At 43.9% G+C, this 14,115-nt stretch overlaps 1 protein-coding gene across 1 annotated transcript; it reads left to right on the top strand.

Moving 5' to 3' along the window:
* Positions 1 to 4,319: 4,319 nt before the first annotated feature.
* SPATA4 (spermatogenesis associated 4) lies at positions 4,320 to 13,504 on the top strand. The gene is made up of 6 exons (XM_075265827.1): positions 4,320 to 4,480; positions 9,300 to 9,429; positions 9,515 to 9,633; positions 11,434 to 11,654; positions 12,917 to 13,039; positions 13,260 to 13,504. Exons 1-6 carry the CDS (start codon positions 4,377 to 4,379, stop codon positions 13,385 to 13,387), a joined length of 825 nt encoding a protein of 274 aa, XP_075121928.1. The 5' UTR covers positions 4,320 to 4,376; the 3' UTR covers positions 13,388 to 13,504.
* Positions 13,505 to 14,115: the final 611 nt, after the last annotated feature.

Below are 14,115 nucleotides of genomic sequence, written 5' to 3'. Positions count from 1 at the left end.
CCTGCTATGTGATCTTATCCCTCCTATTGTTTGCACGTTGCTATAACCATGGACCTGTGAGATAGGACAAGAGATATCACTCACTGCTCTGCCTACAGGACAATCAGTTCAGCTAATTGTAGTTTGCTGATAAAGCCAAGTCTGTGATCTCTCTACGTAAACATACAGATAACGTTGAGTCCATTCTGTACAAGCATCTGCATATTATCTGATCTGCAGAAGTGTTGGGATACTTCATAGTGTGTGGGGGGGATACAGGAAGTGAGAAGAAAAGACAGCGTGCAAACTGCTGAAACAAGAGATGGGAAAACCCCTTTAATGAGATAACAGGAGATATTAATGAGATAATAATCAGGACTATTTGGTTGTTCATTTCTTTAATTTTGAAAGGATAGATATACCATTTATGCCCTGTCCCTGTGGGCACTTTAATATTACTGGTAAAGTATTATCCAATATATCTACTATCCAATATACAGTTAACATTTGCTTCCAACTGAATATAAGAAAACCAAACACTAAGGGGACGTTCACAGTTGTGCTGTGCTCTCCGCATGTAATCAGTTTTTGTAATCTGTCTTAAAGAGGACCTTTCACCACTTTTGGGCACATGCAGTGTTATATACTGCCAGAAAGCCGACAGTGCGCTGATTTCAGCGCACTGTCGGCTTTCCCGATCTGTGCCCGGTGTAAAGAGCTTACGGTGCCGGTACCGTAGTGCTCTATGGTCAGAAGGGCGTTTCTGACAGTCAGTCAGAGACGTCCTTCTGCCTCGCGGCGCCTATCGCGCTGTACTGTGGATCGGGGAGGAACTCCCCCTTCCCTCTGCTTACACAGCTCGTCCATAGACGAGCATTATCAGGAGCGGGAGGGGGCGTTCCTCCCGGCTCCACAGTACAGCGCGATTGGCGCCGCGAGGCAGAAGGACGTCTCTGGCTAATGGTCAGAAACGCCCTTCTGACCATAGAGCACTACGGTACCGGCACCGTAAGCTCTTTACACCGGGCACAGATCGGGAAAGCCGACAGTGCGCTGAACTCAGCGCACTGTCGGCTTTCTGGCAGTATATGACACTGCATGTGCCCAAAAGTGGTGAAAGGTCCTCTTTAAGACCCCATAAACTGATTTGAAATGGTTTGTTAAAAAATACATTGATCTCAATATGTTTTTAATACAATCCGCAGGTGTGCATTTTGAGCATTTCCGCCGTTTATCTGCTCTTTTGGACAGAGACCAAAATTGGACGTGCAATACTTTTTCTCTGTCCAAAAATAAGGATACATGATGGATCGCATCAAAAGCGGATATTTTAAAATTGAGGTCTATGGCAGGCAGATTGCAAATAGATAGTCAGCTGTTTGTGTCCGTTTTGCAATCCATTCTTCGCATGCTCAGAATGAAGAAGAGGAAATAAACCAAATTACGGATTGGTCAAAAATGGACACAAACGGTCAGTTTTTTTTATGGAAACGCACTGACCAATACATCTAAAAAAAGGTGGATTCGGGTATTCGCTGTTTTTTGTTTTGTTTTTTTTTTAAATGGTTTGCAAACGGACAGATACCGGGCACAAGTGAGAACCTAGTGTAACCCAGTCTCCAGTCTTAGATGTCATTAATATAGCTACATTTTAACTAGGCTCAGACATCCAAGGTACCACTAAGTCAAACAGTAAACTATAGGGGAATGAGGCTGTTCATATCTGCACAACAAATCCATTTTACTTGCAAATGTTGTTCTTATCAAGATTCAAACCCAGGACTCCAAGGCAATAGTGTTAAACCACTGAGCCACAATACTGCCCAACATAATGTTCAAAATCATCAGTCCTTTCTTCAGTCCTACCAAATAAACAAAAAAAAGAAAACACAGATGAGGTTTTTTTTTAATTTTCTTATTAACACTGTCTCTGTATGAGGAACTATTCACACAACTGTGATAAAACCTGTGGTAAGTTTTACCACAGGTTTTATGTATTTTACCACATACATTTTGCGTACATTTGAATCTGTGAAAACAGGGAAAAATAGGACGTATTGCATACTTTGTTGGCCAGTTAAAAAAACGGTCTTGTAAATAGCCCCATTGAAATGAATTGGTTTTAATGCGTTGACCTGTTTGAACAGAGCAAGATGGGTATTTTGACTATATATAATGTTGGGGCTTCTGTTGGGGGACTGCATAGCTCCCAACCGTCCCGAAATTTGTGGTACAATCCAGGATTCTGGGTCCTGTCCTGTGGTCCTAGTTAGCGGGAGGTATGTCCCGGATTCAACTCATCTGTGTCTGGAGAGGACACAGTTGAGTTGAATACAGTGGTAAAGGAGTGGACAGCCCCTGCTTCATCACTGTGCCCCTGTGTGCTCTTGGAGCTAAAGGCGTGATGTGATGGCGTCACTCACTTCGCACCTGCAGCTCCCTGAACACTCGGGGAGCAGAGACCTGAGACAGAGCAGCAGGGGAGCAAGGAGAGGTGAGTATCAGTGTTTCTTATGTTAAACTTTGGCAGCTGAAGAGAGACATTAAATTGTGGGGGTAGATGGAGGGGGACAAACTGGGAGGGCATATGAAGAGGGACATTAAACTGGGGGGGCCATATGAGAGGGACATTAAGCTTTGGGAACAGATAGAGAGGGCATTAAACTAAACTGTGGGGGCAGATGAAAAAGGACATTAAACTGGTGGCAGATGGAGGGGTATTAAACTGTAAGGACAGATGAAGAAGGTCATTAAACTGGGGCAGATGGAAAGGTTATTAAACTGTGGGGACAGATGAAGAAAGACATTAGACATGGGGAAGATGGAGGAGAACATCAAACTAGGGGGGAGCTGGAGGAGGACTTTAAGATGGGGCAACTGGAGGAGGACATTAAATTGGGGCAACTAGAAGGGGACATTAAACTGGGGGCAACTGGAGAAGGACATTAAACTGAGGAAGGTGGAGGGGGATATGATTGTTCCTGTCCAGCTGTCCCCATGGTTTAAAGAAGACCTTTCACCTCCTGGAGCACATGCGGTGTAATACACCACTAGAAAGCCGACAGTGCGCTGAATTAAGTGCACTATCGGCTTTCATGTTCTGTGCCCCCGGTGAAGAGCTATTGGTGCCGATACCGTAGCTCTTCAATGTCAGAAGGGCTTTTCTGACAGTCAGTCAGGGACACCCTTCCTTACAGTAGCGTTTATCGCGCTATACTGTGAGAGGGGTGTTCCTTACTGCCCGGCGATGACGCTGAGCGGTGAAGAACGCCTCCCCTACTCCTGACAGTACTCGTTTGTTTCCAACATTTATGTCAAGGTGAATATATGCTAGAGTAATACTGATGAAAGGTTCTCCTTAATGTCCCTCTCCAATTGCCCCAGTTTAATGTCCCCTTCTAGTTGACCCCAGTTTAATGTCCCCTTCTAGTTGACCCCAGTTTAATGTCTCTCTCCAGCTGCTCCAATTTAATGTCCCTCTGTAGTTCCCCCAAGTTTAATGTCCCCAATTTAAATTGGAACAGCTGGAAGGGAACATTAAACTATGAAGCAGCTGAAGGGGAAATGAAACTGGAGAAGCTGGAGGGAGCCATTAAACTGTGGATGCACCAAGAGAGGGACTTTATACCGTGGGGTCAATTTGAGGAGAATATTATAATGTAGGGACATATAATATTAGGGTGACTGTCGGGGCATTATACAGTGTGGGGAGAACAAAAAAAATGGATGAGAATGGGTGGAGTCAATTTAAAAGTGGGTGGAGCTAAATTTGCTGTAGCTAAGCACATTTTGTCCCTCTTTCTGTCCTTTGCAAGTTATGAGGTATGGGACTGTATAGTGCGGGAACAACTAGAGGGGAAAACAGTATATGGTGGGGGCAACTGGAGGGTGACATTATAATGTTGGGGCATACCATGTCAGGGCCACTACAGGGGTCTGTGGGCACGAAGAGACATTGACTGGAATAGATAGATGTGTAGTGGGTGGGGCTGGGGCCGGTTGCTCTTTCTATAGGTAATATTTAGTATTAACTATACCACGTTTTATGAGCACTGCCAGCCCCTGTAATAAGGTGTAACCAGCAGAGGGCGCTTACTGACTGAACGCCTAAACCTTATTCCTTTCCTATGTCTGGAGTATAACTTGCACCAGTAGGCGGCGCTTGTTGCAGTCGCTACAACGTGCTCACTATACACTGGGTGCCGTTACGTCACGGCCGCACTTTATAACCGTGTTCTGATGCTATTGATGAGCCCTCCCTCCGCTGATGACGTAATCCAGGTTGGGGCGGGATTGGTCAGCGGTGTACACTCGTAGTCATAGTAACGGTCGCCCGGCTACACAACGCCGACTGTAAGGTGCGGAGCTGCGGTAAGTGTGCGGTATCCCGGGCCACAATGACGTCATATCCCGAGACCCCGAGAAGAACCGGCGTGCCCAGAGACCTGCTCAAATGGCTGCAGAGCCTGGACCTCAGCTTCTGCCCTAAGAATTACCGAAGGTATCCGCGGGGAATTCTGGGAGTCAAGACACGTGTCCGTCTGTGTATGGGCCAATGGTGGTTTGTAAGTACAACTCCCAGCGTGCCGTTATAGCCCCTGTAAGGGATTGCATGCTGGGAGTTGTAGTTCCTGCTGAGCTGCATAGCTAGTCATAGATGGCCTTACAGCACCTTATGTAAGGCTATAATCACACAGTGCGGTTGTGCTGCAGAGCTTGGCAACAGAACAGCATTACCCTAATGCACAAGCGTTACTGGTAGTTACCATGGCGATTAGGGCGACGCGCAGGGCGAGATTTCCAGGGGCGTACACTAAGTGACTTAGGTATTAGATGGCGCCGCAGTCACTTGTATTACAGGCTTCCTCATAAATAAAATCACCAACTCTCTGCTACGTCGCATGCTTTCTTTTTTCGCTCTCTCTTTGTTGTCAGTGAATGGAAACATTTACATCCCAATCCTGAGAGCCTGTCCTAAGGCTGAATTCACACTAATTCTTTTTTTAACAGCCCTCTTGCATCTGTATTTTGTTAGTTTTTCCATTATTGACGGACAACTTTATCTGTTTTGCATCGATATTTATATCGATACCCACTAACCTGTTTCTATCAACTATCATTCAGATTGTAATCAGTTTTTTAGCCAGACGTGCTGGACTTTGTGTCCGATTAAAAAAAAAAACAAAAAAAAAAAAACGGTTTCCCTGGCAGAGGACAGACACGGGCGCTCACCTTTGCAAACCCATTCAAGTGATTGGGTTTGAAATCTGACCGCCGGGTTTCCGTCTCCTGTCCAGAAGACTGAAACTGGCTGGATTGCCTAAACTGGACGATGAGCGCAGTTGTGAACCCACTCTAAGGGGCATTCACATGGAGTAAAGTGGCGCTGATTCGGCCACGATAATTCGCAGCAGAATCAGCGCTGATAAAAAGACTCCTGTTGACTTCAATGGTTTCCATTTAACGTGCAGAACACATTGAAATCAAAGGGAGGCTTTTTTATCAGTGCTGCTTCTGCCGCGAGTTATTGTGACACAAGCAGCGCCACTTTAGGGGGCATTCACATGATGTAACGCAGCACTGATTCTTGCATGATAACTCATGGCAGAATCAGCGCTCCAAAACAGAATCCCATTGACTTCAATGGGTTCCATTTAATGCACGTAACACATTGAAATCAATGGGTTAAAAAGCCTCCCATTGATTTCAATGTGTTACACGCGTTAAACGGAACCCATTGAAGTGAATGGGATTCTGTTTTGCAGCGCTGATTCTGCCATGAGTTATCTTGTCAGAATCAACGCTGAGTTACTCTGTGTGAATACCCCCTAAGTCCTCACTGCTGAAAAAACTTGAGAAACTTGCACCACGTATTGGAGGGCAGCTCTCTATAGATTAAAGGGGTTGTCCAGGAATTATAGATTTCTGCAGGAGGCTGGTAAATGTGAACAATAAAAACCCCTATACATATCTGTCCTCTCTACTGTCCAGCACATGTGACAGCTGAGGCCAATCCTTAGGCCGCTATCTCTCACCTTCCCTGGCCTTCTGGCAGAAATCTGTAATTCCTGGACAACCCCTTTAATATCTGATTTTCAAAGAATCCTAATGGCATAATCTGGGAATAATAGCCATCCAGGATAACTCTTCCTAAAGGAAGAGAGTCCCATTCAAAGGCTGTGCCTTTAGGTTTCTTTGAAAGCCATGCATTCATCTATAGGGGTCCTACCTTCTGAAAGGTGGTGCTAGAACAGGGGTAGGGAACGTACGGCTCTCCAGCTGTTGCAAAACTACAACTCCCAGCATGCATACTGTCTCTGCTGTTCTTGGAACTCCCTTGGAAGTGAATGGAGCATGTTGGGAGTTGTAGTTTCACAGCAGATGGAGAGCCGAAGGTTCCCTACCCCTGTGCTAGAAGAAGACTTTTTCACTGAAGTTTCCACGTTTACATATTCTTTACTTCTTAGCAGTTCATGCATGATCTTATACATTCCCTGTATTCTCTCTCCCTAGTGAGACATATTACCCCACAGACTATTGAGTACTTTTCATGGTCCTCTTAGTCCTTCCTCTTAGAAACTTTCCTGTAATAGGGCATCACATATAAAGATGACTGACGTCTAACCTACACGGAAAGCTTTAGTTAGGCAGGACATCAATGTCTGAGCATGGATCCTCTCCACTGATGCCTAAAGCTAGCCATATGAGATGTTAACAACTTCCATATACACATGCACCCCCTGCTCGAGGGGAGAAATCCAATTTCCCAATTTTTACTTTCCCTGACACAGAGGGATTAGGGAGGCCGCCATAACACAATAGATGGTTGGTCAAACCCGCTGAATATTCTGGACTTGGCTGTGTGCACCAGAGATCTGTTATTCTACACATCAGCGATGGGCTCTCATCTGTCCAATATCTAATCCATGTTTTAGCAGTCTTTAAAGTGGCTGCCTCAGGAAATAACACCCCTCCTCTTATGACATATGGATACCATGTAGGGGGTATCACACTCTGGCCCTCCTTCTGTAAACCACCATGGTGAACAGCTCCTGTATGTGGCAGACTATGGCTCCTGTAGGTACATGCCCATGAGTTGTACGCCCCTACTAGGATAATAAACAATAATACGAGACTCATCTATTAACTAGCATTAAGAATCATCAGCCTTGGATACTGAAGACTGCAGTTACTGTAATCTGTGTTATTCTGGCACACACTGGACATATCATCCATAAAATCTAATAGATTACTTGTGAATCAACTTTTAAGAAATACACCCTATTTGTGGCTTCGCAACCTTCGGCTGGAATTTTGTGTCCTTTGGACGTAAGCACTGGGGTAGCAGTTGCTATAACGTTGAGCACCTAAGGGGGCCCATTTTAGTGAAAACTGTGGATAATGGCATCATATCTATGGCCAATAATTTATATGTACTGTAACATCACTGTGTGCATTATTCCAGTACTGAGCATTCATTTGTTTATTATACCTGTACTATAACATCACTGTGTGCATTATCTCTGTACTGTGACATCACTGTGTGCATTATCTCTGTACTGTGACATCACTGTGTGCATTATCTCTGTGCTGTGACATCACTGTGTGCATTATCCCTGTGCTGTGACATCACTGTGTGCATTATCCTTGTACTGTGACATCACTATGTGCAGTATCCCTGTACTGTGACATCACTGTGTGCATTATCCCTGTGCTGTGACATCACTGTGTGCATTATCCTTGTACTGTGACATCACTATGTGCAGTATCCCTGTACTGTGACATCACTGTGTGCATTATCTCTGTACTGTGACATCACTGTGTGCATTATCCCTGTGCTGTGACATCACTGTGTGCATTATCTCTGTGCTGTGACATCACTGTGTGCATTATCTCTGTACTGTGACATCACTGTGTGCATTATCTCTGTGCTGTGACATCACTGTGTGCATTATCTCTGTACTGTGACATCACTGTGTGCATTATCCCTGTGCTGTGACATCACTGTGTGCATTATCCTTGTACTGTGACATCACTATGTGCAGTATCCCTGTACTGTGACATCACTGTGTGCATTATCCCTGTGCTGTGACATCACTGTGTGCATTATCCCTGTGCTGTGACATCACTGTGTGCATTATCTCTGTACTGTGACATCACTGTGTGCATTATCCCTGTGCTGTGACATCACTGTGTGCATTATCCTTGTACTGTGACATCACTATGTGCAGTATCCCTGTACTGTGACATCACTGTGTGCATTATCCCTGTGCTGTGACATCACTGTGTGCATTATCCTTGTACTGTGACATCACTATGTGCAGTATCCCTGTACTGTGACATCACTGTGTGCATTATCCCTGTGCTGTGACATCACTGTGTGCATTATCCCTGTGCTGTGACATCACTGTGTGCATTATCCTTGTACTGTGACATCACTATGTGCAGTATCCCTGTACTGTGACATCACTGTGTGCATTATCCCTGTGCTGTGACATCACTGTGTGCATTATCCCTGTGCTGTGACATCACTGTGTGCATTATCTCTGTGCTGTGACATCACTGTGTGCATTATCTCTGTACTGTGACATCACTGTGTGCATTATCTCTGTGCTGTGACATCACTGTGTGCATTATCTCTGTACTGTGACATCACTGTGTGCATTATCCCTGTGCTGTGACATCACTGTGTGCATTATCCTTGTACTGTGACATCACTATGTGCAGTATCCCTGTACTGTGACATCACTGTGTGCATTATCCCTGTGCTGTGACATCACTGTGTGCATTATCCCTGTGCTGTGACATCACTGTGTGCATTATCCCTGTGCTGTGACATCACTGTGTGCATTATCCCTGTACTGTGACATCACTATGTGCAGTATCCCTGTGCTGTGACATCACTGTGTGCATTATCCCTGTGCTGTGACATCACTGTGTGCATTATCCCTGTGCTGTGACATCACTGTGTGCATTATCCCTGTCCTGTGACATCACTGTGTGCATTATCCCTGTGCTGTGACATCACTGTGTGCATTATCCCTGTGCTGTGACATCACTGTGTGCATTATCCCTGTGCTGTGACATCACTGTGTGCATTATCCCTGTGCTGTGACATCACTGTGTGCATTATCCCTGTGCTGTGACATCACTGTGTGTATTATCCCTGTGCTGTGACATCACTGTGTGCATTATCCCTGTGCTGTGACATCACTGTGTGTATTATCCCTGTGCTGTGACATCACTGTGTTTCCTACTGTGTTACCAACATTACCTGTAATATTATTACTAGCAATTATTAATAGTATTATTCATTTTAGAGACCTGTCAAATGGATACATCATAGCAGAGATCTTCTATTGGTATTACCCCGATGATATCCAAATGCATTCGTTTGACAATGGGACCTCTCTTAACACAAAATTGGGCAACTGGTCACAACTAGAAAAGGTAAGGTTGTATCGTCCCTTGGGATCTGTTTGCATCCTGTACAGCCAGCGTAATGAATTCACCCTTACCTTGTGATCTTTTGTAGTTTTTCATAAAGAGAAAACTTAATATTACCAAGGAATTAATTGACGGAACAATACACTGCAAACCTGGAGCAGCTGAAATCCTACTACAAGAAATATATGTGATGCTAACAAACAGGAGGTGAGGCATGGTAGCCATGATACTGGACCCCAAATACAGCTTTATCAGTATCTCAGGATAATTGGGGGGAATTTAAGACTTTCATAAGTCAGTCTTAATCAGTCCTGGCGTCTTAATAAATCTGGCACACTCCTGTGCACCAAGCTGGAAATCTATGTCATTCAGGGACTGGTGTAGATTACCGATATAAAACTGGCATAAGATATTGTAAGTTAGTTGTCTGAATTACGCCCGGCTCAGCCCACTTAAAAACTGGCAAAACAGACTCGGGAGATGAGATGGACCAAGTTGTGGCACATATCCAGATACATTTTCGGCACAGCGCTGTTACTCTGGCCCACAGTATGAAGCTTAGTTTCAGGTAAATATTTTATAGTTTGTACAACGGCGTTCCTCCACTTTTGTAGCAAGTCCTTGGAGTTAATGGCGTGATCATATTGACACATGTTTGCGCTTACAGTGGACTCAGTAATGCCACACCAATAACTACAAACATATGTACCGTACATCTCCACTTATACTTGATTTTCAGTCGATTTCAAAGTGCACCAAGCTATTGCAGTGAGTCTAGCCCCACTTACTATAGGAGCCGACAGCCACACAATGGTTCGGCAATCCTGTGCCCGTTCAGTGCTGGGTATGGCTTTTATCATGGGGTTACCAGCACCACAGCCGATATGCGTACCGTAATCGGAGACTACTAGTTGCAGTAGAAATCATTCGGATTTAACATTTAAAAAACAGAAAATTCTTTGTGGGTGTTCTTAGTGTACCTGTCATTTAAAGAATAAGCTGCCGTGTGTGTGTACATGAGGAGTATCACATTTCTGTCCATTATATGACTTGTTTAATACACTTTTTTTTGCAGTTTTTAGCAGGTTGTAGTTCTCAGACCTGGTAGGTGGAGACTACCGGTAGTTATTATAATGTCTCCCATACACAGCACATGGCTCCTCTCTTTTGGCCCACACCCAGAATTTCCAGCAGCATGGAGGACAGTATACAGCAGTGATGAGCAGCTTAGCTCTGATGTGGTGATATATTGTACTTTTTTTTTTCTTTTTTTTTTTAAATGTAGATTGTGAGCCCCACACATAGAGCTCACAATGTACATTTTTCCCTATCAGTATGTCTTTGGGATATGGGATGGAAATCCATGCAAGCACGGGGAGAACATACAAACTCCTTGCAGATGGTTTTCTGCCCTTGGCGGGATTTGAACACCAGGACTCCAGTGCTGCAAGGCTGCAGTGCTAACCACTGAGCCACCGTGTGGCCCCTTATATATTGTACTTTTTATCACTTATTAATGAATTTAGCAGAATCTCTGTATCCCTGTAGTAGCTCACTCCTCCTTCCTACTACCCATCTCCATAGACTTCTATGGAAGTATGTAATCTTATTTCTTAGTGATCTGGTAATCCATATTAGGGGAGTTTTAGCAAGACCGGTGTATCACATGTCAGTCTTGATCCCCTGGGCACTGGAAAGAAGACGTTCCTATGTCATTAAGAGCCTCTTATTGAATTTGGTGTATGTCCTGCAATTCAGAGTGAGGAAACAATAGGGGGAGGGGAGCAGTAAAGGAGACTGATCAGTCACAAAGGTTACTATTCATTTGTACTGTTGACTTACACAAGATCTACTGAGGTGACAGTGACAATACAAATCAGGCCATTCACCGTCAGGAATAAGTTATTCATATGTGTAATACTGCTGTTGGTTGACTGGACTGATTATGAGAAAATGTAAAGGATTAATGTGTATACATTTTATACATAGCTGCCATTTTTTTTCAAGGGTTAAAACCATCCAAGATAATGAAGTAGACTTCACAGATCGACATTACCAAGACGGCCTGCCTATGGTGGCCAGATCTACAGCAACCAAAGCCGTGAAATGCAATATTACCTTGAGTGAGATTCTGGCCGAGCCAGACATTGATGTGAACAAGCAGAAGGTTCAGGCGGTGATCAATATCCATTTACAGCAGAGACAACAGGAAAGGATTGCTGACCCGAGTGAGTAGAGGACAGGGACGGGAATGGGAGTCTTGGTGGTTAACTGGGAAAGGTGTTTTGCATGTTTTTCGCTCAAGAAACGTAACTATTTGAAATTATGTGAAAAAGACCATGATCTCAGAGTTCTCAGCTTGCATTTTGTGCATATTTTGATACCTGCAGTTTTTCGTGAAATTACTGTTAGGGCTTTCAGGATCAGAATAATCAATGATCTGTTTGGATAGGTCACCAGTATCCGATTGGGGGGAGGGGGTTCAACAGGGACATTGCTAAAGGCCCATGGGCCCTGGTGCATAAGCTCAGCTTGGGCCCCCTGCAAATCTTCTTTTAATGGGCACCAGTCACATCCAATCTGTACATTTTAGCAGCATTTCTATTTCCCTCTGTTTATGGGCCCAGACTGCCATGAAACTTGCACATGAGGTTTTCCATCATTTCCATCCCATTAGCACACTGTCGGATTTCCTGATATGTGCCCGTGTGCAGGAGATATCGATTCCATTAGTTTCGGCATTGATATCTCTCCACTGTCAGAAGGGCGGGTCTTACAGCCTAGCGCCATTGCGGGGTGGTAAAGAAAGCCCCCCGGACAGTACTCTTTCATAACATTGTACTGTCAGAGGGCCATTCCTTACCATCCAGTGATGACACTGAGCAATTAAGGCTCACCCTTCTGACGGTGAAGGGATATCGGTGCTGAAACCAATGGCACCAATGTCTCCAGTAACTGAACGCATAGCTTCAATGCTGACAGTGAGCTGAATTCAGCGCACTCTCAACTTTCCAGCGGGCTGTCTGTCTTAAATGGATTATCAGGACCCAGGGAGGGGGTCAGGAAAGGAGAAACATTAAAAAAAAAAAAAGAAACAAAAAAACAAACAAACATATTCATCTGTCCCTGGTGCTCTGGTGTCCGCCATATGCCGTGGATTCCCCACCACATATGATCGCTGACACCAATCAGGAAACAGTGACGTGAGTGAGTGACAACTGCAACAACTGTGACCCCCATAGATGTGCCAGTGTAGTGTGACCAATTGTTTCAGTCAGATATTCTCTCCTAGAAGCATTGCTTTTAAGGATGATTTCCACAATTTTCAATTGTTCAACTGACAGAAAACAACCTTTGAACAAGCTCCCTGCACCTCTATGAATAGAACTCAGCTATGTGCATAGGACCTTACCCAAAAAAGTGTCAGAAGTAATTATATATTTGTGTTTAGGGGTCTTTATTATTAAATTTGTATCTTTTTTACCTGCAGAAAGATTTAATGTGAAACCATCACTTGGTGAACGCGCCATTCGTCTCATGCCTTCATCCGATCAAAACCAAAGCGAGACCAGCCTGACAAATCGGTCATCCTCCTCCTTGTCCTCTAGCTCTAGTGAGTGTGGCGGGAGATTTGTATTGTGAAATAGTTGTCTCTGGTATAAAGTCCTCTTTAGGGATATTTCTCCTACATAACAGAAGGATGCCACTAAATCAGTCTTAGTAGAACTTAGTAGAACAATGAATATGACTAAAAATAATTCTTGTGTGTTTCATGACAGTATATCCGCTGTGTGCTGTAACTTCTCCGTATCCTCCTACTTCTCTGTGCACAGGTCAGACTGATATCCGAAGTAAAACAAATGTCAGCTTCAAGGAGATCAAAGTAAAACAAGGAGATAGAAGCTACGTGTCCTCCAGCGTGAGTTCAACAACGTCCCCCTCCACATTGAGTGCACCATGACATGAAACATATGTGTGCCTATCATTCAGGGTGATTTGTCGGCCACTCATCAAGTCATGTATGCTCTCATGGTAAATAAAATGCCGTTAATCTTGAGGGTGTATTATCTATCATTGTATCAAATGCCAAACCTACAGTGTATTAAATCACAATCCATAATTCATAAAGCATTCTAAATAAAATCTTAGGGAAACAGAATATATAGATTGTCCTTAAAATGCAGCTGAATTAATAAGCAAAAATAAACTCAGTGACTATAACGTAGAAATAACCACGTTAAAGAATATTAGGCCAGCAACATAGTTAGATAAGCCAGGCTCAGCTGAATGTAACACCTTTTATCCCTTAGGCTTAGTTCACACTGAGTTTTTTGGTCAGGGTTTTGAGGCCATAAACTCCTCAACACCCTGACCAAAAAGCAGGAGCTTTTTCCGGGAGCCGTTTCTTCCGGCTCAGGTTCCGATCCAAAAAACTCTGTGTGCACTTAGCCTTAACCACTTCAGTACTGGGCCAATTTGTGGTCCAGGACCAGACACATTTTAGGTTTATTTTGTATGTGCAGCTTTGGGGGCTGTAACATTTTTCTCATACTCTCATTCAACTAATTTTTGCGTGTTTTTTCAGGGACACATAGGGTTTTATTTTTATGTTGTTTTTATTTTCTAATGTGTTTTGATTTTTTTATATCCGGGAAAATAGGAGGGAAATTGTGTCTGGTTTTCACTTTA

This window comes from Leptodactylus fuscus, chromosome 1, assembly GCF_031893055.1.
Source record: "Leptodactylus fuscus isolate aLepFus1 chromosome 1, aLepFus1.hap2, whole genome shotgun sequence".
Classification (NCBI taxonomy): Eukaryota; Metazoa; Chordata; class Amphibia; order Anura; family Leptodactylidae; genus Leptodactylus; species Leptodactylus fuscus.
The sequence above is the reverse complement of the archived record's forward strand: the minus strand, read 5'-3'. Positions and strand labels throughout refer to the sequence as shown.